The sequence below is a fragment of the Myotis yumanensis genome, unplaced genomic scaffold (genome assembly GCF_028538775.1).
Source record: "Myotis yumanensis isolate MYYU_CA2020_CCGP unplaced genomic scaffold, mMyoYum1.0.hap1 SCAF_19, whole genome shotgun sequence".
NCBI classification, from domain to species: Eukaryota; Metazoa; Chordata; class Mammalia; order Chiroptera; family Vespertilionidae; genus Myotis; species Myotis yumanensis.
In genome coordinates, this window is record NW_027223770.1 from 26781177 (window position 1) to 26805282 (window position 24106).

The 24106-nt window shown below is 50.3% G+C and overlaps 1 protein-coding gene across 4 annotated transcripts in view; it reads left to right on the top strand.

The window, feature by feature from the left end:
• The first annotated feature begins 3346 nt into the window (after positions 1–3346).
• Positions 3347–24106, top strand: part of SPECC1L (sperm antigen with calponin homology and coiled-coil domains 1 like) — a 52627-nt gene continuing 31867 nt past the window's right edge. Inside the window, exons 1-4 of one of the 4 annotated variants that reach the window (XM_070400182.1) lie at positions 3347–3453; positions 14836–15025; positions 19333–19486; positions 20902–22535. In XM_070400182.1, the coding sequence (XP_070256283.1) occupies positions 14873–15025; positions 19333–19486; positions 20902–22535 (1941 nt within the window). In that variant the 5' untranslated portion in view covers positions 3347–3453; positions 14836–14872. Of the gene's footprint in view, positions 3454–3992; positions 4097–14416; positions 14694–14835; positions 15026–16753; positions 17195–19332; positions 19487–20901; positions 22536–24106 lie in introns of those variants that run through there. The other 3 variants (XM_070400178.1, XM_070400180.1, XM_070400181.1) reach the window with 3 other exon arrangements.

Here is a 24106-nt window from a genome sequence, read left to right on the forward strand (position 1 = left end):
ACCCACAAAGCTGGCACAGGGGAAGCATTGGCTCACCACTCTCTTCTCATGAGCCTCAGTTTCCCTAGATCTGACATAAGAGGGTCTGATGGTGTCTGATCTCTGTAGGCCTGAGGAAGGGGGGACAACTTGTCCGGAGTCATCCCCTTCCGGTACCTCTTCGGGGCCGCCTGCAGGCCCGCTGGGCATCCAGAGGACCTGCCGGGCTTCCGCCGAGGTCGCCAGGCCCCCGGGTCCCTCCTGACCTGCTCACTGTGGTTGTGGAAGGCAAGCAGCTCATCTCTGCCTGCAGACACTTCATCCATTGTCTGACGGTCGCCCATTTCCTGGGGCCCAGTGCTCCCCGGCTCCGAGGAAGGCATGTCAAGAATCCCAGCTCCATGTCCTGGCACTCGGAGCCGATGGCCTGATAACCCCTGGGAACAGTTTTCCGGTGAAAACTTGGCGCGCAGCCCCCGCCTGCTGGGCTCCTCCAGCTGTGGTTCGACCCGAGCAGCTGGGCCCAGGTGGGGGCGGCAGGGACTGGATGGGGCTGAGCGGATCAGCGGGAAACCAGAGTCGCTGAGCTCCCCGGGGTTCAGGGCGGTGGAGCTAGGCCCATCTCCATGGTGATGAGACCCCAGCATGGCAGGGCCAGCAGGGATGGAGGTCATGGAGGTGGAGGCTGGGCCTCGAGATAGATTGCCTCCAGGCCAGTAGTTGCTCCAATTGCCTGCCTTTTTTTAAATCCTCACCTGGGGATATTTTTTCCCATTGATTTTTTAGGGAAAGTGGAAGAGAGAGGGAAAGACACAGAGAAATATCAATGTGAGAGAGACACATCGATCGGGTGCCTCTCAGCTGACTGGGGCCAGGGATCCAACCTGCAACCCAGGTACGTGCCCTGACTGGGAACCAAATATGTGACCCTTGGGCCGACACTCTAACCACTGAGCACACTGGCCAGGTTTTTTTTGTGTGTGTGTGTGTGTTTTTAAATATATTTTATTTATTTTTTACAGAGAGGAAGAGAGAGAGATAGAGAGTTAGAAACATCGATCAGCTGCCTCCTGCACACTCCCCACTGGGGATGTGCCGCAACCCAGGTACATGCCCTTGACCGGAATCGAACCTGGGACCTTTCAGTCCGCAGGCCGATGCTCTATCCCCTGAGCCAAACAGGTTTCGGCTGTGTGTGTTTTTTTTAAGATTTTTAAAAATTGATTTGGAGTGCGGGAAAGGAGTTAAGTCGGCTCGCGTGAATTGCGCGTACTCCGCGGGAGCCGTCTTTAACTCGGTTCATATAGATTTGCGGTGGAGTGCGGGAAACGTGTAAACTCGGGCCGATTGTAACTGCGTATTACCAAATATTTGTTTGTAATCCACCCTTTTGGTGGATGGAACAAAACCAAAAGACAGAGCCATCTTATATTTTGGCGGGAAATTCACCCGCACTCCAAGTGTTAGAGTGAGGGAGAGGGAGAGAGAGAAAGACATCAATGTGGCATCGGTGGCTGCCTCCTGCACGGCCCCTACTGGGGATCCAGTCCACAGCCCAGTCATGTGCCTGACCAGTAATTGAACCGGTACTCTGTTGATAAATGGATGACGCTCGAACCAGCTGAGCCACCCAGCCAGGGCAGTACATGTTTATTTGAGACAAGTACAAAGTTCACTTAACTCCTTAATTAATGAGGGAACCAGTCAGATGTTATCAGTTCAAAGGAGAATGCCAAAGTCAGATACATTTAAAGACCAAAAAAATCTGAAATAAACTTGCAAATGGCGGCAAAACTGGCTTTCCCACTGTTGGGAGGGCTGTCTTGAGATAAGAATTATTTGCATCCCTAGACAAGAACAATTAACATTGACATCAGTTTTCTACAATTGGCCGAGCTGTAAAAGAGCTCAAAGACAAGGAAAGGCCCGAGGCCCCAGTGCATCAGAATCAGATAACAGCAGGGCGTTTCCCAAGGAGGCAGGGCTTCCCATTGGAGACACCAGGAGTCTTTTCTGCTTAATCCCATTTTCCTTCCGCTAATAGCTTACAACTGCAGACAACCCAAATACCCATCAGTAAACCGTGAGGTGGTAAATTCATGCCGTGGAATACTACACAGCAACCAAAATTGTGTTCATTTTGCATGCCAGAGATAACACAATCTCGATTATGGACAAATATGCAAAAGTGCTAATTGTTGCTAATATTCTAATAAATGGTCTAGCAATGAAAAATATATCGAGACCAAGCAAGTTGTCTTTTTCCTAGGAAACCGAGATGATGTAATAAAAATCTAATGTCTTTAGAACTATCAAAGGAAAAAAAACCTGTATGATAATTGCGACCTAACAGAACATTTTTAACTTGATAAAGGATATTTAGCTTCGCCTGTTTTTTTTGTGTGTGTGTGGCTCACTTTTTAAAAATGGTTTTTAAAAAAATATATATATTTTTATTGATTTCAGAGAGGAAGGGAAAGGGAATGAGAGATAGAAACATCAATGATGAGAATCATGGATCGTCTGCCTCCTGCATGCCCTACACTGGGGATGGAGCCTGCATCCTGGTCATGTGCCCTGACCGGGAATCGAACCGTGATCTCCTGATTCATAAGTCGATGCACAACAACTGTGTGGCTCACTTTTTTTTTTTTTTTAAATATATTTTATTGATTTTTTACAGAGAGGAAGGGAGAGGGATAGAGAGTTGGAAACATCGATGAGAGAGAAACATCGATCAGCTGCCTCCTGCACGCTCCCCACCGGGGATGTGCCCACAACCAAGGTACATGCCCTTGACCGGAATCGAACCTGGGACCCTTCAGTCCGCAGGCCGACGCTCTATCCACTGAGCCAAACCAGTTAGGGCTGTGGCTCACTTTTAATTGTCTGTGTTCCCTGCTGCATGGGGAGCGCCAGGAAGGCGGGGCTTGTGTGTTTATTTCACTCCTTTATAGCTCATGCCTAGCACAGTCCTTGGCACACTGTAAGTAAGCGATGGTGGACCTCTGAGCTGAGTTAAGCCTCTGGGACAAGGGAGCGCTACACCTATCACCTGTCCGCGCCCAGCGAAGCCTCCAACACCAGCCTCGACCCGGAGTGCCAAGGGGCCCAATGCGCGCGCACCCGCTGCCCCAGCCCTTTATGTGGCCGGCCGGGTGCTAGCGCGCCTGCGCGACCCAGAACCTGGAGAAACGTGTGAGAGTGGGCGGGGCTTCGGGCGACGGCGCGGCGGCGGCATGTGGGCGGGGCCTGTCGAGCGTCTGCACATTCGGCGCCAGTCGCGCAGGGCGGGCCGGGGGCGGGGCGAGGGCGGGGCCCGCGAGGGAGGCAGGGCGGGCCGGGCCCACGGCGCCGCGGGGTTGGCTGCTACCCTGAGGCCGGACTCAACGGGATCCGGCCGCGCCACCGGGCGACCTCGCCCCCGGCCCAAGTCCGGAGCCAGCAAGCGAGCGAGCGAGGCGGCGCCGCGCGGTAAGAGCCGGGGCCCGGTCCCCTCCGAGGGCGCCCGCGGGCCAGTCCACCTCCTCAGCGCCGCCCGCGCGGCCAGGCCCAGGCGGCCCCGCGGACCCCGTCGGGCCTGCGCCTGCGCCGTCCCCCTGCCGGGCCCCCAGCTCGGCCCCCAGCCCGGCCCGCGCCTGCGCCTGCGCCGTCCCCTCGGGCTCCCGGGCCGCCCCGCAGCCTGCGCCGCGGGCCGGGGGTCAGCGGGCCGCCCCGGGCTGGTGTCCGGACCCGGTGCTGGTCACCCGGCCGCCGGAACCCTCCGCGCCGAGGCGCCGGGCGCGGCGCTCGCAGTTTGCTTCCTCCGGGCCGCAGCAGAGGCCGGGCCGCCGCCTCAGCGCCCGGGTCCCGCGGTCCCCATGCCCCCGGCGGGGCCGCGCTGCGCGGGGGCTCCGAGGACGCGGCGTGGGGAGCTGGGCCGCGGGCGGCGGACCCGGGGCCTCCTGCGGGCCGGGCTTCCTCCGGGGCCCGCGCCCCCACCCTGGTCCCGCTGGGCTGGGAGGTCAGCCCGGAGCTGGCGGAATGTCCTTGTTTCTCGAGACCCGGTTCTGGCATCCGGTTCGATGTGCGTAACCCGGGGTTTGGCGGAGGAAACCTTTGCCTCTCCCGCAAAATGGTAATCATTGCACCGGCTTGAGACACGATCGCGCCTTCTTGGGGGGCTCAAGACCAGGTCAGGGAGAGACCCTCGGGTGCTGAGCCCCGGAAGAATGCCCGCCCGTCGCTGCCCTGCTGTGGCCGCGGGGCGAAGGGTGTTGTCAAAGCTTTACCTCCTACCACCCACCCTGTGTCCTGAGTTTTCCGCCGATTCAGAAACGCCAGGAAACGTTGCAGAGCCCACCCGCCCGGTTTTCCGCGGCCCCGGGAGGATGCTCTTGAGATGAAATCAGGGCTGAGCTCGGAGACATCTGCAGGAGACATAGACATGATCAGGCAGCCGCCGCAACGCAGAGGGCGCGAGGTGCCGGGGCAAGTGGGGTGCGGGTCGCGATGAAGTTGATTCTGTAGAGAATTGGCCGACCCGAGAATTTTTCTTTTTTTCTTTTCTCTCTCTAAAATAGCGTCTCTTCTCCTCTGGGTGCCTCTGCACCAGGTCAGCCTTTAAGACTCAGCAACTTTGGTAGCTGGAGCGTGTTGCTCAGTTGCCCCTGGGGTGGTCCAGGCAGGAGGGGATTTTGACAATTTCAGGGAGAAAGTGAACGCTGTGCCCCAGAAGAGCTCTCTCTCTGCGCCTTGGTGATGGTCTAGAGACCAGCGGTTCTCAACCTGTGGGTCGTAACCCCTTTGGGGGGTCGAACGACCCTTTCACAGGGGTCGCCTAAGACCATCCTGCGTATCAGATGTTTACATGACGATTCATAACAGTAGCAACATTACAGTTATGAAGTAGCAATGAAAATAATTTTATGGTTGGGTCACAACATGAGGAACTGTATTTAAAGAGCCAGAAGGTTGAGAACCACTGGCTAGAGATCTGAGAGCCCATCAAGTCCAGTGCCGCTCGGTGAGCGGAGGGTAATGGCAGCCGTTGCGGTGGAGGTGAAGTTTGTAGGGACGGTTCCGTTTCGATCTTGAACTTGCAGGATGCGTGTCTGCAGCGCAGTCTGTCATCCCGAGATGGGGTTTCTTTTCTGAAGCAGAGGTTCTCCTTGTAACTGACGCGGCGACACAGCCCATTTTATATCGCAGGCGACTCAGGCGATGGTATGGCCCCGGTTCAGAATGAATGACCATGTAAGGGCTGGCGTGGAGCCACGTGCATATATGTAGATCGAGGGGCTCACGTGTACCCGGTGTCCTCACACTGTCCAGCGCAGTGGAGGAAGGGCGGCGGGGCGGCCGCAGGCTTAGAGGAATTCTCTGGGCTCCACGGCTCTGGGCAAGTCTGCCTTCCTCTCTGCACCTTCACCTCCCCATCTGTCGAGGGAGGAGATGGAAAGGAGCTTGAGTTGCTAATATTTTTAAAAAATATCTTTATTGGTTTCAGAGAGGAAGGGAAAGGGAGAGAAAGGTAGAAACATCAGTGATGAGAGGGAATCATGGATCAGCTGCCTCCTGCACGCCCCACACTGGGGATGGAGTGCGCAACCCGGGCCTGTGCCCTGACCGGAATGGAACTCTGACCTCCTGGTTCACAGGTCGAAGCTCAACCACGGAGCCACGCCGGCTGGGCGGCACCGGTGTTTTTTTCCTGCTCCTTCTAGCCCGTGGCACCGCAGTGCATAGCAGAGAGTCTGGCCCGAGGTGAAGTGGTTGCACGTGCTGGGCGCGGTTAGCGCTGGCATATCAGTGCTGCAGCGAAAGTGGAACCAGGTCCCTGCCCTTGAGCTTTCACTCCAGGTGCACTGACTTCACCAGCCTCGAGACCCCTCCCAGCCACGCATACCAGCTTGCAAAGTCCGTTTCATTGTGCCTTAGCGTCTGATTAGAATCTTATTTCCCGAAGACGGTCTCTGTGTCTGCTGTGTCACCCAGAAACCGGTGGGCATCGCCTTTGTTCCCAGCTTCCCTTTCCACCTTGTATACCTTCCACCTTAAGTTTGCTTTTTTGTTGTTGTGTTTTGTTTTGTTTTTCATTTACGTGTTTGAGTAAATCTTTGAGATTAAGATACTAGATTTCGAGTTTGTCTATTGTGCATATAGCCTAGGGAAAACAGTAGTTAAAGGGGAAAATATTTTTTTAATCCTCACCCAAGGTTATTTTTCTTTATTGATTTTAGAGAGAGGGAGAGAGAAGCATCAATCTGTTGCTTCCCATACCTTCCCCAGCCAGGGATGAAACCCATAGCTGGGTATGTGCCCTGACCAGAAATTGAATTCAAGACCTTTCTGTGCATAGGTGGACACTCCAACCAACTGAGCCACTGGCCAGGGCTGGTTTTTTAAAAAAAATTGGAAATGAAGTTAGAAATGCACACTTGTCAATGACTTGCTTAGTCAGACCCTCCAGTCTGGGACAGAGCTGGATCATGATGGAATGCAAATCATTTATTAATCAGAATTTCACTATAAGGAGTAAAATGTTATTTTGCAAAATATTTTTTTGGCATTTTAGTTCCTAATGTTCCTTGTTTCTAGATGGAAAAAAAATGCAACCTTCAAGTTTATGTTAAACTAGTATTTCTGAAGGTCTAGTGGAGAATATGTGTCAACATAAACATTCAAACATTCAAATTTTTATGAGTTTATTTGAGTCAAACTGATGACAGTTGTCAGGAGGCAAAATCTCAACTGATTGAGAAAGTTCGCCTGAAAATGGCAGTTTTACCACATATTTTGCACATCAGAATCAAAGGGGGAGAGGAAGGGGGTTACATGAAATCGTTGGTGATCTATTCCAGAGGCGGGAGGGGGAAGTGAAGCCGGGAAATCTCTGGGAGACGCGCACATCCTTCTTTCACAGGTGAGTCTGGAGTAGTTAACAGCATGATAATAGCTGTGAGGGGTGTGCGGCCTCTGCTCTGAGGTTGTGCTTTGAGGGGTGGGGACAGGGCGAGAGTACTTTGCTATTTCAAAGGTATGTCATCAGGGGTGTTATCTTACATGGAAAAGTTGAAGATTAAGCTTTGTTAGAGAAGAATACCGCCCTAGGACATGACTACCGCCTTGAGCTGCTGTTAGAAAGTTTTAATTTCAGACCATCCTAGTGGTTACTTCAGGTCTGGGCGTTTGTAAGGCTGTGTGCAGGCCTCGGGTGAGCTTGTCAGGTTTCGGATGCGGCCCCTGTTTCGTCCAGGCTGCCACCCAGCTGCTCTGCATTCTGTGTCACCTCTGCCTGCCTTGGCTTCTGATTCTCCTCCCACCACATGTGCTTAGGGTGGGTTGGGTTCCAAACTTTATTTATAAAACTAATTTAATTCCCAAGGTTTATGAAGTTTATGTTAATAGAACTGTAGAAGCTAATGAGCACCTATAGCAGCGGAGTTGAAAAGGCCTACATTTCATGTGTCCCTTCCACTAAATGTGGTCCCCTCGACACATCTTGAGGTAGTTAGAACAACTATTATTTTCCTTAATTTTGTAAATGAAACAAGGTTAAGAATACAGAGCTAACCCACGGCAAGCTTGGGTCAGAGCCCAGGTTTCTGACTAAAAGTCCTGTGTTCTTTTCACTGCCGTAGGCTGCTGCTCAGCTAGAATGCGTTTGTCATATTGTTATTGGGGACGGTATCCTCTTCCCCACTGGGTCCAGGGTGGGGGGGTCCTTATGATACCTCGAGAGGAAGAATTGTCTCAGACTCACGTGGATGAGGAGTGATTTTTCTTTGCATGGGATTACCTCCGTGTTTCTAAAGTCCCAGTCCAGCCATAGAGGTGGAGCTGGGGTTTTAGGAAAGCTAAAGTCAGAGCCAGCGTGCAGAGCGTCTGTTCCATGTTGCAGCTGGGTGCAGTTCCTATCAGGCTACTTATGGTCCATTAGTCCGTTGCACGTGTGAGTTCACATGGCTTTGGCCAGGCTGGTGGCAGGGGAGAAAGAGCCCCTCAAACCAGGAGTCAAGTGCAACACACCAAGAGCCATCAAGAGAACAAACTCCTGCCGAAACCGGTTTGGCTCAGTGGATAGAGCGTCGGCCTGCGGACTGAAGGGTCCCAGGTTCAATTCCGGTCAAGGGCATGTACCTACCTGGGTTGTGGGCACATCCCCAGTAGGAGATGTGCAGGAGGCAGCTGATCGATGTTTTTCTCTCATCGATGTTTCTAACTCTCTATCTCTCTCCCTTCCTCTCTGTAAAAAATCAATAAAATATATTTTAAAAAAAAAGAGAGAGAACAAACTCCTTTGTTTAGGGAATGAAATATCCCAAATTTTGTACCCTTGCAGTGGCCATGCCCATTCTGGCCAATGACCTGTTCTCAGGTGTGACTGACAGGGCAAGTACCTTTCTGATGTCACCCCAACTTCACTGGGCATGCGTCTCCCCCTCTCCAGCCCCCTCCCCCAGGATTGGCGGGGAATAGGCTGGTGGCTCGCTGGGGAGTGTGAAGCTTTAGCTTCCTGGGGCAGCTGCCCAGTGACATGCCAATATTCGGCCTTCCCTTTGCTCCCTTCCTGTTACTAATAACGAGGTTCATCGAAATAGGATCCTTATGGCTGAAGGAACAACAGTGCCTGGAACATAGAAACCTAGGTAGGCATTGTTTCTTTTGTCATTGAAATGTTTGAAGAGCTTTTACATGGAAGAGGCATAAATCTGTTTTGTGTTGCTTTGGCTGGTAAATGGTAGTTACAGTGGCACTGACATGGGTCAAGGGAGTAATTTTGAATTTCAAGTCATTATTTAAGAAATACATTTCCTGCCCTGACCGGTTTGGCTCAGTGGATAGAGAGTCGGCCTGTGGACTCAGGGGTCCCGGGTTCGATTTCCGCCAAGGGCGTGTACCTTGGTTGCGCGCACATACCCAGTGGGGAGTATGCAGGAGGCAGCTGATCGATGTTTCTCTCTCATTGATGTTTCTAACTCTCTATCCTACTCCCTTCCTCTCTGTAAAAAATCAATAAAATATATTTTTAAAAAAAGAAAATGAAATACATTTCCTAAGATTATAGCTGCAATAGATAGTGACTCCTCTGATGGATCTGGGTGAAGTAAATTGAAAACCTGGGAAGAATTGGCTCCTCTAGACGCCATTAAAGACATTCACAATCGTGGGAAGAGCCAACAGCAGAACCAGTAACTGAGGGACATGTGCGTCTCAGCGTTTTAACAAGGAAGTGTGGCCCGTGACATTTGAACTCCGAAGGAAGTGCTCTCCGTGTTTCCCCTGTTCTCCTCTGACATCCTCATCGCACCCGGAATGCGGGAGCGGGCGATCTCACTCCATCAGGGGGTGTCCTTCACAGCCTGTGAACTGCTCAGTGATGAACTCACAGGTCCAAGAAGCGTTTGCTAGGATTTCCTTCTGGGACCTGGGCTATTCTCATGATTTTGTCTGTTTTTCTAGTTGTGGTTCCGCTCTCTGTATAGTTACTGAACGATACACTTACGGCACTGGCCCTGCCTGGCCTCAGACACAGCACCCGCGTGCGGGGGCCTGGGGAGAAGTCTGTACCCTGCCCCTGCGGGGTGCTGAGTGCTGGAGGAGTCCCGGCTGAGGGGGAGACCAGCTGTGATATGGTCCTTTGTGGGGGGGGGGGGGGGGTCGGTGTTCCAATGAACGGGCATTGGAGTTGGGGGAATAATGTGCCCGCTGGAGTGAGCTGCCTGAACCAGGGAGAGTGACTGGCACAGGGCGGCTGGTTTCATGAAGGTGAAACAGACCTGCCGCTCTAAGCAAGGCTGTGTGTGGGGAGGGGTCAGGCTGTATGGAGGGGAGGGGTCCCAGAGGGGGGGTGGGGTAGGGGATCAGGCTGGTTTGTGCAGGGCCGGCTGTCAAGCAAAGGGGTTCCGGCTTAATATTCTTGCTGGTTGTGGACAAGACTTCCTCCACATTTTGGTCGTGGCTCCGGAGCTCTGCGTGTTGTTCCTTGTGTCTGTCACTCCCTTCTCTGCCGCTGTCCTTCCCTTTCTCCTGTGTGAGGAGTGTACCAGGGCTGGAATTGTCAGAAAGGACAGGACGCCAGTACCTTTGGATTTCACACAGAGTGAAGGCCCGTTCAGTCCACAGCGGCCCGGGTTCAGCTGCGGGAGCTGAGCTCGGGCCCACGTGCCAGGGCCGAGGGCCGAGGGCCAGCGCCGGGACCTGCTGTCTGCCAAGAAGGTGGTCATGGGCTTCCAGGGAGAGGGACCGATTGGAGCAGCAGTGGGACACGGACGTTAGGTGGGGAGGATGGGTGGGAGCGGGTGTGGATGGCAGCCCGCTGGTCACAGAGGCATTTGGCCTGAAGTAGGCACCGAGGCGTCCCGGACGGGCTGGCAGGGGGGCTTGTGCTTCTGGTGTGGAGAAGGCCTGTGGGGCCGGAGGAGGAAGCAGAGAGCACATCTGGAGGCCCTGGTACGTATCCAGCTGTGCGCTTCCTGCGGCCCGGGCGGTGGGGACCGAGAGGAGGGACTGCTGTCAGCCAAGAGACCTCCATCCTTTCTAAATGTCTGAAGACAGAGCACCCCCTGAGCCCTGGGCAGTCTCACTGTTCGGGCCACCCCTTGAGAGAAAGCTCCCCCGGGAGTGAGCGAGCTGGCGGGAGGGTGTGGGGTCGGGAGTTCCCTTTTCAGAGCCCTGCTCTGTCCTCGCCCTTTTCACGTGGCCCCGATGTGCGATGTGCGTACCTGCCGCAGATAAGCAAGGCCTGACTGTGGGTTAGCAAGACTTTGTCATTGCCAACAAAAATTCCCCTAAAATTTTAAGCTTATTTTAAGGGATTTTTAGTGATACGCTTCACTGACTAGCGGAATACAGAAGAAAATGTTTCATTTTGTATTTCAGATCAGTTTGTTATAAATACACAAACATATCAAATTGATGTTTTAAATTAAAGATAATGGTCGACGGTTAATTTTATGAATACAGGACTGTGCGAGTTTATAACCGCCTGCCAAAAACCTGAGCATAAAGCCACCGTTTGCAAGAATCCTGAATAAATGTTTTCTTTTTATAAATATTCAGAAACCTTGGCTGAGAAGGGAGTGGCAGAGGAGACTCAACATTTCTTGCATTCTGGGATTTTGAACTTTGGGAGCCAATTTGTTTTGGTCTAAATCTGGAATAATCATTTGTGTACCGCAGCCAGAAATTCTTGTCGGCCGTCCCTTTCCAGCCCTGTCACTTGTCTGGAATGTGAAGTATTGTTAGTAGTTTAACGGCTTCTCAGCAGTTGTATTACCGAGAGAGAAGGAGAGAGAGAGAGAGAGATCTCCTGAAATGGTCTGGAGAGATCTCGGTATGACATTAGGTTTTTTGTTTGATTCTTTGGAACGCACTAAAAAGGGGAATACAAATGGTTTTAAGTTTGAAAAATCCAGGGAGCTTCTAGTTTTGTTTAAATATTTCCTTGTGCTAAATCTTGTCGACTAATAGAGAAAAATCATAACTTAGTATGGGTGGGCTTTCTGTGGCCAGAACCAGAGGAAATGGAGTTGGGCTTTTGAATTTTTGTTGCTTGATAATTAGCTCCTTTTTTCTAGCATCCTGTTAGCAGCTGTAGTTTAGAAGAAAGAGCTCAGACTTTGGGCAAACTGCTAACCGTGGTGTCTTCCTCCTTCCCAGCCACGGAGGGCGGACATGAGAGTCCAGTGTGCTGGTGGGTGCAGCGGCCTCCCCCCGGCCAGCTGGCCGCCTCGTTACTCTCTGGCTCTCTCTCTCACAAAGGCAAAAAACTTCTTAAAATCCTCACCTGAGTGCCAGCACCGGTTTGGCTCAGTGGATAGAGCGTCAGCCTGCGGACTGAAGGGTCCCGGGTTCGATTCCGGTCAAGGGCATGTACCTTGGTTGCTGGCACATCCCCCGTGGGACATGTGCAGGAGGCAGCTGATCAATGTTTCTCTCTCATCGATGTTTCTAACTCTCTATCCCTCTCCCTTCCTCTCTGTAAAAAATCAATAAAATATATTTTTAGAAAATCTTCACCTGAGGATATGTTTTTTATTGATTTGAGAGAGAGAGAGGAACGGAGAGAGAGAGAGAGAGAGAGACAATGATTGGGTTCCTTCCTTACATGCCCTGACGGGGAATCAAACCCGCAACCTTTTGGTGCCCAGGATGACGCTCCAACCAACAGAGCCATGTCGGCCAGGGTTCACAAAGCCCCATTTTGGAAAAGTTTTTTGTCTTTCACCTTCTACTCAAGTTTTCTTCCCCTTCCAGTGCAGCCTGGTTTTGCTTCCGTGCTCCTCCGTGGAGCTGTGTTGACCTGGCTCACCATCACCTCCTTCTCCCTGATTAGTGTCCACGTGGGCATGTGGCACCGCACGGCCTCCCTCCGTTTTGGTCACCTCCGGCCCCGGGTACAGTGTGGCAGCCACTCACTCGGGAGGGAGCTGTGAGGGGAGGAGGGTGGACAGCATGGAGGAGCTTTTCCCTCCTCCTGGGACCGTGCGGTGGGTAGGGCGTGCACCCTAGAATAAGGAGAGGACGGGCGAAGTTGCTTCCTTCCCAGAGCTGGAGGTTGGGGTGGAGGAGAGGTAGATGGAAATGCCGTCTTCCCTCCGTAGTCATTTGCATGATTGATCTCAGGAAACAGGTAAAACTGCCGTATTAAATGTGCATATTAGTTGATAACCACAATTTAATTTTAGGCATGAGATAAATTCTGTCTTAGAAATATCATGCTAGAATAGAAATAAGCATGTACAATTGTCAGTAAGAATGGGAGTGTTTTGAGCAGTAATGGACTTTGTGGATTCGTTCTCAGCGGAGAATCACATTCCTGGAGGATCTCCCCCTCACTCGCCTTCCCGCCTCTGTTTTGTGCGCCTTGAACACACCCCCTCGCACACGTGCAGGGCTTTTGTTTTGTTCTGTTTTCTTGGGCTTTTTGACATGACAAGGCTCAGGCTTTTCCTCTGAGTGAGCCTGGACTTTTTCAATAAATCCCACTCCTCGTCTATTAAATATATACATTTAAATGCATTTTTTTCCTGATTGTGTGTTATAATTCACAATAAGTAAGGCTAAAAACGTGTATGTTGAGGAATTCAGTATAGGACCAGCCTAGTGCATTATGATTTATTTAATGAAAGCATTTTTTATTGAATCTTTTCAACTTTTTAAAAACATGTTTTTGTTGATTTCAGAGAGAGGGAGAGGGGACCGAGCCTGAAGCCCAGCCCTGACTGGGAATCGAACTGTGACCTCCTGGTTCATGGGTCGACGCTCAACCATTGAGCCACACTGGCCGGGCTGTTTGGTTTTTGTAGAACATGTGCTTTTATCAGATTGGGTATTGGTGTTGATTCATTTAGCAGCATTTATTTACTGACTCTAATGTAGCTAATTTGCTAAATGTTGGTTTTCCCTTGACTATGTGATTCCTTCTCAGTGTTTTAAGTCTGCTCTTAGTTTACAATTTTAACATGATCCCTACATCTTAAATATGAAGTTTGTGAAATTATAGAGATAAATGTATTTAGATTGTTTGGGTCAAAACCCTTTTTGAATTTTTAATGAGATATTAATAGGCATAAACAATCGTAACTAATAAGCAATTTCTTTTTTTAAAAATGGTTTGACTTCTGGTTCTGAAGCACAGATTGTAAAATGGCCTTTTTGACTTTCTGAAAGAAAGATCCTAACAGCTCCTGCTCGCCTTACAACCGAGGCTCAGAGTTAGCATGACTCGCCCACAGCCAGGCGTCAGGCCTGACCACAGCCCAGGTCTCCTGATTATTGTCCTAGTGAATTCCCTACCATGTATTTTCAGTATTTCCTGCTGTGTAATTTTCAGTGGGAAAGAACCAGAAGCTAGTGCTGCTTGTTGACATCTGCGCACCGCAGTATGTAATTTAATGTAAGTAGTAAGTAAAAACAATCTCCAGTCACTTCTTATTATAAAGAGTCCCTCTCACAAAGTGTCTTTTGAGTTGCTGTTTTATTTTAATGGGCGTTAGTCATACTCGGGGCATGTGGTGTGTGCTCTAGAAATGATGATCGCTTCCATCGACTCCGTCTTTACTGTGGGCTGCCATACTGCTAAGCGTTCGCGGTTTATTATTTTAGTTCATCCTCGCAACATTCTTTTAAGGTGGGTGGTCTGATTACCAACCCGTTTTACTTATGAGAAAGCTGAGATTTCAGAAAGGTTCCCGATTTGATCAGACATACAGTGGCAGCGAAGAGGAATTCTGCAGGCCCTTTTGGCATTATTTCTGAAGCTCGATTGGTATGTTTTCCTGGGTGGATGGTTTGGGAGGGTGGAGTCTGCATCACTGAAATAAATTGTCGCCCCTCATCTTAGCTTCTGGCACTTGAGCCTGGTGAAGTAGCTTCTGGAGTGAGTGTGTCAGGAGTCCTGTTCTTTTCCGCGCTGTGCACGCTCTTTTGTGGGAGGGCTCTATGGGTTAGGCTCACCAGCTCCTCCTGAGAGGAGAGGAAGCAGAGGTGCAAAGACAGGAAGCGATGAAGTGATTTGAGTGACTTGCCCACGGCCACACAGGCCGCACGGCTCGTGTGTCAAAGCCCAAGCCTGTCAAAGCCACGTGCAGCTGTGCTGGGACCGGGGACAGCACGGAGCCTGTCCTGTACTGACATCACCAGAAGTCACAGGAAGTACATTAAATTAGAATCGTTCCAAATTCATCATGTTCAAGAAGGGAGCCTTGCAAATAAGGGGGCATTAATAAGTAAGAATGTTTCACTTTTATTTTCTGTAGCTGCATCTAGCTTTCGATCATTTTTATTTATCACATAGTAAAATTCTTCAAAAGTAAATTTCTCAGGGGCCTTCTTCCAGTTTTGTTCTCAGTATGCCATTTCTTTCCACAGATTCGCTTGTAAATGTATCACGAAGAGGCAGCCCAGAATGAAGAAAGCAAGCAGGAGTGTCGGCTCAGTGCCTAAGGTGTCTGGGATAAGCAAAACGCAAACAGTAGAAAAAACTAAACCTGAAAACAGTTCCTCAGCATCTGCAGGCGGCAAACTCGTAAAACCTGGACCAGCAGCAGCATTGTCAAAGGTATTCTGTGCGATGTTTGAGCACGTGATTTCAGGAGGCGCGGCTCTTAATAGGATGTTTGATTTATTCGAGAAGCATTACTTAGGGTTCGCCCTCTACTGGTGCTGGGAACACATAGCCTTTGAAGAGAGTTCACAGTCCGGTGGACTCCATCGGTGTGGATGGTCTGTCTCTATGAATGAAACCAAATAGTAGGCTTATTCATGAAACAAATCATTGAGCCGGGCACCAACCTCTTTTCCCTTAGGTGGTCAAATAAAAAAATCATTGAGCTCTCTGCCGGTGTGAGCTGGAGGAGTTTGTGTAATGGATGGAGGTGAGTCACCTACAGAATCACCAACATACACACGGAAAGATCAGACGCCCTGGGAAAGCAGGGAAACGGTCAGCAGTTTCAAGGAGGAAAGTATGGTTTCTAGCCCGGAGGTTTATGCCTCGTCTTACAGGATGACCCACAGCAACATTCCTGGGACCCGGGGCAGGGCTTTCATTCCCACCCCACCCCCACACACCACAACTGTCACTCTTTCCGACAACTGACCCAGCATTAGTTCTAGTTAGAATTGGGTGACAGTAATTTTCTTTACACTCCTGTATAAGCTGGCTTGGTTCCTGTTATCATTTAGGACAGTGATTCATTAGATCAGCGATCCTCAACAGCGTGCCACAAGGACTTTTAAAACATGAATACCAGACTGTTCAGCCAGGTACCGACCTCTTTTCCCTTAGGTGGTCAAATAAAAGAATGAAAACGACAACAGCCAACACAGCAATAGCCAACTAATTTTAATTAATACCTATTTTCTTGTTAGACCAAAAAATATGTGATTTGATGTGCCGCAGGATTTTAGTAACTAGTTTCTGTGTGTGCCGTGAGGTGGAAGAGGTTGAAAAGCGCTGCCTTCGATCATGGGTTTCAGGAGCAGACAGGTGGTTCAGAGCCGTGGTCGGGGCTTAGTGGCGGCGGCAGTGAGCGGTTTGCTCTAGACACTCTGCTCAGTGTCTGTTGGTTTGACGGTCCCAGGGACAGGGTGGCTCCAGGCACATCTGTGCCATCGCAGAGCCCACGTCGTCTTCAGCCTCTCCCTGCCCGGAGGTCACTTTCCGTTCTTTGCCTGTTTGTTGGAGGGATGTGGTGTCTGGGCTTTGACTCAGTGGAGGAAACCTGGAGAGTCTCCCCAGCCTGACGGGAGGAGCCCCGCTCGCCTGGAACACGGTCCTGGAAGCCTGTAGTCCGAGCCGGGCTCTGGATATTATTAGAAGCACCTCCAGGAACAGCTGGCGAGGGGCTTCCTTGCGGTGGAAAGAGCAGCAGGAAATGCTGGTCGTCGCCACCAGGCTGGACACCAAGCCCAGCCTTACTCCCGGGGCTAGGCCATGCCCCAGACCCTCTCCTTGCTGCCGCCCGGGTGAGCTGCCGTGGCCTCTCCTCTGCCCTGCGTCCGTTAGTCTGAACCAGCACCAGGAATGAATGCTTTCCTTCGTGGGAGATCGCTGGCGTTTCCTGGCCTAACTGGTTACTCGGTTTGTGGGGCTGCCTTCGGCGTGGAGCGCCCGTGTGACCTGGGACTTACGTGACTGGAAGAACAGGTTGAAACCCCGGCTTTGGGTTTGCCCGCTGCCTCCGCTGCCCCGTATCAGTGGCAGCGTCTCTGAGGTTCGCAGTGCAGTGTGCGCGGGGCAGGCGGGTCAGGTCTGAGGCTGGGATGCAAGTTGCAAGTAGCTCGGTCTTGAACAGTGAGTACTTTTCATTGTAAAGCAGAACCGTGTGCCTGCTGTGTGCCAGCACCTGCCAGCTGTCCCGAGCTGGGGCCCTGCTGTGGGGGCTGGTTTGTGAGTGAGTTCTGTGTGTGAGCAGTGGGGAGGGTCAGAGAGGAGAGGAAGCTATTTGGGGCGCCTCACCTAGACTGGAGCAATTGCTTTTACTTCGGAGAAGAGGAAAAAGTCTTGAGTAGAGATTGAAGTAAAGAAGAAAACTGACAATGAACAGAAAAGTTAAAAAAAAAAAAACTAAAAAGACTTGGAGACCCACAAACTTCAGTGTTATTTTATGTTTCTAAGTTTTCAGATTTCACGTGGTTCTCTAGCATATAGCTACCGCCCCACATCTTGAACTCCTGTAACTGATGGAGCATTGGTGACGAACCAAATGAATGAAGCATTTGGCTTGTAAGTGTTTAAACACGCACACCTACTCATTCTCTCATGTGGACACCCGCATTATTGTGTCTGTCCGGTGTGAGTGAGTCAGAATTAACACCTATTTTTCGAATATCGTTTGGGCTAGACCTACCTGAGTGGTGCAGGAAAGGACTCTTTAATCCAGAGCGTCTCACTGCTGATTGCAGCTTTTGCAAATAATAAAATGAAGCACTACTGCTATTTGCAGTGAGTTTTGGGGAATTTGTCCAGCAGCTGTGGCATCTGTCCTGGGGTGTGGGATCCCTCATTCCTTGTCACAGCCAGTAGAAAAGCTGGTTTTCCATGTAGAGATGGTGTCCTACATGCCTACACTTCTCAGGTTTCACACAGTGCTCGGTGCGCATGTTCATCCTGGGAGAAGTAAGATACTCACTCACTGTACTGATGGGAATACTTGTTTCTAAAAGTTGATATTTGGGAATTAATAAGCTGCAGTTACTTCCGTTAGAATCTATCTAAATAACTGATGACTCTTGATGATTATTTGTGATCACATCTTTTTAGTGTAAGATGAGTTAACAGTGTGATTTGGGTGACACAGATTAACAAAGTTATACAGGTTTCACGGTGCACAATTCTGTAACCTGTCATCTGTACACTGTATTGTATGTCCACCCTCCAATCAGTGACCAGTTTTATTAACAGAACTAGTCTTTTTTTTAATACATTTTTATTGATTTCAGAGAGGAGGGGAGAGGGAGATAGAGAAACATCGATGATGAGAGAGAATCATGGATCGGCTGCCTCCTGCATGCCCCACACTGGGGATCGAGCCCGCAACCCAAGCATGTGCCCTTGACTGGAATCGAACCTGGGACCCTTCAGTCCGAAGGCCGACACTCTATCCACTGAGCCAAACCAGCCAGGGCAACAGAACTAATCTTAAAGAATATGAACAATCCTTAATGATTCATGCACCCCCCTCCCTTATTATATAGCCTAGATTTTTCATAATATGACAACCCTAAATACCAAATCTAATTTCTGATTAATGCATTTAAAACATTAATCCTTTTTCTGCCTCTTTAGTAAGACAGATTGACCTACCGAATGGCACTACTATGAATAGTTTTCATAATTGAATGATGAGAACAGAATCTATTCCATCTGGAGTCACTGACATGTAGAATTGGAGGAGACGTTAGAAATTGTTTGACTGATGAACCATTTTAATTTGTAGAAATGAATGAATTATGATGATCTAAGGGGAAGCATGGTTCCAGATAGAAAACCACATCCATCAGTTGACTGACTTGTGCCTTCACCTTAGTTGCCCCGAACTTTTTGTTTTCTTTATTGAGGAAACAAGAACAATGCTGTGTTCTCTCTCGTTTCCGGGAGAAGGAAAAACAGATTTCAGAGTGCTCGTGGGGTTTTTTTCTGAAAAGCTCATACTTTTTCATTCATCTTTATAAAATATAAATGAATGTTACAAATGGTCTTTCTCAAGTAGTATGATCATTTAGACTGACTAACCCTCACTCTAACCATAAAGTATCTAGTTTTTATTTATATATTATCCAGGCCTCTAAAAAAAATCTTTCAGTGTTGGCTTAAATTAGACTACTAAAAATTTGATAAGGTAAGAAAACATTTCAGAATACTTTTTTTAGGTATTGAATTCATGGTTGAATCATTTTAGAGCATGCAGATTATTTCTGATTCTCATTGATATTTCTCTCTAGAAATTGCAGGATGGTACTTCCTGTGGCATTATAGAACTTTCCTGAGATGCCCATGTGGTATCACTCAGTGATCTTTGTTCATAAGTCATGTCCTAGATGAAAGGGGAACAGGAGGATGTCTTCACTTTGCCTCATCCCTCATGAAGCGGGCACCTGTGGGCACACAGTGGGCTTTCATACATACACGATTTTACATACGCGATTACATATACGATGTCTTTATTTTAGAGAGAAGTGTGATTGTTTAGAAACCAGTTGAGAAATTCTGTGTTGCACAGTATGATAAACCGCTTGCTAACTGTTAGAAAGCCTTTATAGAGCTCTTGAACGCATTGTAAAGCAAGAACTTTATTTAGTCTGAAAATATTATTTAATCTTGCTTCATCTTGTCAACTTACTGTGATTTTATGTTGCTTGCAGACCAAGAGCAGTGATGACCTTTTAGCTGGAATGGCTGGAGGGGTGACCGTGACTAATGGTGTCAAAGGGAAGAAAAGCACCTGCCCTTCCACCGCGTCTTCAGCCTCGGCCCCCGCCATGACCACCGTGGAGAACAAATCCAAGATGAGCACAGGTAGGCGCGGCGCTCGGCTCAGAGCTCAGTCGCCTTGTGTGACGAGGCGGGGTAGGCATTCGGGGTTCCGGCTAATGGAGAATTTCAGGCATGTGCACAGGTGGACTGATGGGCCTTGCAGTGCCTGTGTCCGTCCACTCAGATTCCTCTCCTGCTCCCTGGTCAGCAGCCCCAGGGGGAAGCTTCTCTTCCCCTGTCTGTCCCTGTCCTCTTGCTTCTTTCCGCCGTGCCTTTGGGACATGCTCAGTGCTGGCTCCTCCTCTCTGGCTCTCCTCGTGCGCAGACCTTTTCTCTCTCAGCCTGCTCTCTGGTTTAGTGAAGAAGGGGATGGTCTGACTTACAGAAGTGGGGCAGGGAATTAGTATTTGGGGACAGTGTTACATCAGTCCTTTTCCTCTTCAGCCTCCCTTTGCGGTGGTTCCTCCGAATTCTGTTACTTGTGCCTTTGAATCTGTTGCTGATTTATGATCCCGTCTGTGTTTTTGCAGCGATCCCGACCTTACTCCCTGAGTGTAGGGCTTCCTTCATCTCCCTGCTCTGCCTCTCATGTTCCCCCTTCCCCACTCTTCCTTCCTTCTCACATGCTCCACTCGGCATCGTCTAGGTTAGTTTCCCTAGCAGGGCTCTCTCCTGTGTCTCTTCCCTGCTCACGAGCATTGGTTGACCTCTGCGACTCACTGAACTCTCCTGGACAGTCAGGTCTCTGTAGAAACCTCCCCTGCTGCTCTTGTCACCTGTGTGGCCTCATCTACCTTTTTATGGGCCGTGCTCGCTGCTGCCTGCCCTGAGGCTGCCAGTTCCCTTCCCTCCATGCTCCTGAGACCTGGCAAAGGTACTGACCATCTTCCTGCAGCACGTCACTCTTTTGTTCCTTATACCACTGTGGCCTGGTGCCTGCCACATAGAGAACTAGTGGGTGCTTTAAAAATACTCATTGATTAGGTCTAGACCAGCCATGGGCAAACTACGGCCCGCGGGCCGGATCTGCCCGTTTGAAATGAATAAAACTAAAAAAAAAAAAAGACCGTACCCTTTTATGTAATGATGTTTACTTTGAATTTATATTAGTTCACACAAACACTCCATCCATGCTTTTGTTCCGGCCCTCCGGTCCAGTTTAAGAACCCATTGTGGCCCTCGAGTCAAAAAGTTTGCCCACCCCTGGTCTAGAGAGTATTTTTCACAGTAAAAAAAAAAAAAGCTAATTTATTTCTTAAGTGTTTGTGGGAGGAGGCAGCTGATCGATTATTCTCTCTCATCGTTGGTGTTTCTGTCTCTCCTTCCCTCTCCCTTCCTCTCTCTGAAATCAACGTGTAGATGCCTAGATTTCATCTCATTAGACCCGGGCATAAGTAAACTGTGTGCCTTTTTATCACTAATATTTTTGCCTTAAATTCTTTGTTTTAAACATGCAGGCACAACTTCTTCAACCAAGCGTAGCACATCCACAGGTAGTAAAGAATCCGGCTCCACCAGAGAGAGGTTGCGTGAGCGTCCCCGGGTCAACCCGAGCAAAAAGCTGCCTTCCGCAGGCCAGGGAGCCGGCGACGCGGCCCTGCCCAAGCGCTCCCGCAGTCGCACGGCTGCGGAATGTGACGTCCGCATGAGCAAGTCGAAGTCGGACAATCAGATCAGTGACAAAGCTGCCCTGGAGGCCAAAGTGAAAGACCTCCTCTCGCTGGCGACCACCAAAGACGCGGAGATCTTCCATTTGAGGAGTGAGCTCCGCGACATGCGCGCTCAGCTGGGCATGAACGAGGACCCGGCCGAGGGGGAGGAGAAATCCGAGGAGAAGGAGGCCATGATGGCTCACCAGCCCACCGACGTGGAGTCCACGTTGCTGCAGCTGCAGGAGCAGAACACTGCCATCCGCGAGGAGCTCAACCAGCTGAAGAACGAGAACAGGATGCTGAAGGACAGGCTGAACGCCCTGGGCTTCTCCCTCGAGCAGAGGCTGGACAACTCGGAAAAGCTGTTCGGCTATCAGTCCCTGAGCCCAGAAATCACCCCCGGGAACCAGAGCGACGGGGGAGGGACGCTGACCTCCTCGGTGGAAGGCTCTGCCCCGGGCTCAGTGGAGGACCTTCTGAGTCAGGACGAAAACACCCTCATGGACCATCAGCACAGCAACTCCATGGACAACCTGGACAGCGAGTCCAGCGAGGTGTACCAGCCCCTCACCTCGAGCGACGACGCCCTGGACGCGCCCTCGTCCTCGGAGTCGGAGGGCGTGCCGAGCACCGAGCGCTCCCGGAAGGGGAGCAGCGGCAATGCCAGCGAGGTGTCCGTCGCCTGCCTGACCGAGCGGATCCACCAGATGGAGGAGAACCAGCACAGCACGAGCGAGGAGCTGCAGGCCACGCTGCAGGAGCTGGCGGACCTGCAGCAGATCACCCAGGAGCTCAACAGCGAGAACGAGAGGCTGGGCGAGGAGAAGGTCATTCTGATGGAGTCTCTCTGCCAGCAGAGTGACAAGCTGGAGCACTTCAGCCGGCAGATCGAGTACTTCCGCTCCCTCCTCGACGAGCACCACATCTCCTACGTCATCGATGAAGACGTCAAGAGCGGCCGCTACATGGAGTTGGAGCAGCGGTACATGGATCTGGCGGAGAACGCCCGTTTTGAGCGGGAGCAGCTCCTGGGGGTCCAGCAGCACTTAAGTAATACTTTGAAGATGGCGGAACAAGACAACAAGGAGGCTCAGGAAATGATAGGGGCGCTCAAGGAGCGCAACCACCACATGGAGCGGATCGTGGAGTCTGAGCAGAAGGGGAAGGCGGCCTTGGCAGCCACGCTGGAGGAGTACAAGGCCACCGTGGCCAGTGACCAGATCGAGATGAACCGCCTGAAGGCCCAGCTGGAGAACGAGAAGCAGAAAGTGGCGGAGCTGTACTCCATCCACAACTCGGGGGACAAGTCTGACATCCAGGACCTCCTAGAGAGCGTCCGGCTGGACAAGGAGAAAGCAGAGGCTTTGGCGAGCAGCCTGCAGGAGGACCTGGCTCACACCCGGAACGATGCCAACCGGTTGCAGGATGCCATTGCCAAGGTACTGCCTCAGTAGCTCAGTGTTCCAGAGCAGCCTCCTGCAGCTGCGCATGCCCGTGCCCATGCCCACTGAGAGCCAGCATCGCCTGCATGGGGGCATTAGCTGCTTTTGTCTGTTCCTCCTCACCCGAGGATACTTTTTTCCCATAGAGAGTGTAGAAGGGAGGGAGGGAGGTGGTGGGGCAAGAGGGGGTAAAGAACATCAATGTGAGAGAGATACATCGAGTGGTTGCCTCCTGCACCTGCCCCAAATGGGGCCGGGATTGAACCTGCAACCCAGGTACATGCCCTTGACCGGCACTCGAACCCGTGACCCTTTGGTGCATGGGTCGACGCGCTAACCACCGAGCCGCTAGCCAGGGCTCATCAGCTTTATTTTCAGCTGCTCTGCTTAAAGTTTGAGGATGGTTTTCTTTTATTGGGGTAGAATGAAAAGTATTTTTTAAAAAATATATATATTTTTATTGATTTCAGAGAGGAAGGGAGAGTGAGAGAGAGAAACATTCACGGTGAGAGAATCATGGATTGGCTGCCTCCTCCAAGTCCCCGACTGGGGATCGAGTCCACACCCCAGGCATCTGCCCTTGACTGGAATTGAACCTGGGACCTTTCAGTTCGCAGGTCGACTCTCTATCCACTGAGCCAAACCGGCCAGGCGAAGAGTATTCTTATAATAACGTCACTTTCACTCACTTGCATTTCGTTACCGTTTTCCTGCCGGGGCTGGAGTTCAGCTGACACCAGAATTTGTCCGTGGTTCTGGTACACCCAGGGCAGCATGCCAGGCAATTTCCCATCGTCATCTGTGACATATTCTGGCGTAAGAAAGATGGAGAGCCGGGATTCCAGGTGGTGTCTGCCACTGCTCATCCTGTTGTGGTTTTAGGTTTTCAAGTAGAGTCTGTTGTGAGTTAAACAGTGTCCTGGAGCGTGGAGGCTCCTTTCCCAGAGGCCTGAGGTTTGTTGCGGGGGCACCTTTGAGGTCATTAGTGCAGGTCCCTTGTTTTACATGCGGCTCAGGTATGAGGACTCAGAGCTCTCTGCCCGCCTGATGGCTGGTCTACAGTCTGTCTGAATGAGTTTATCTAATTTACCTCACTCTCTGTTTCCTATTTTAGTGCAATGATTTTTAAATAAGAAACATTAGTATGTCTTTGGCCAAAATTTGCATAATTTAGACCCTAATTTTTTTTAGTGATACAATTTAGGTGTGACAGTATTTGGGGATTTTTTCTGTTTCTCATTATTAATTTGACACTGAAACTACCACAAATGGGACAGTTTCTGTGGGAGAACATGTTAACCATTAATCAAATGCATGCCTTCAGCCCAAACTTGGGAGGAGGGAAAATTTCCAGAATTTCCTCCTACATAAATGAGTTAAATTCAGTGATTTGCCAACATACTTTCAGTCAGTGATGTAGTGACAATATTCTAAGTGTATTACATGAAGTTCTGTTGACGAAGGCTTCTTCATACTTTTAACCAGTTATTTATTATGCAGATCATTTTAGTTCACGCAGAGCAACTCGCACTTAGCTTCCCTTTGAGATTGTGTATACCTCCGTTCCA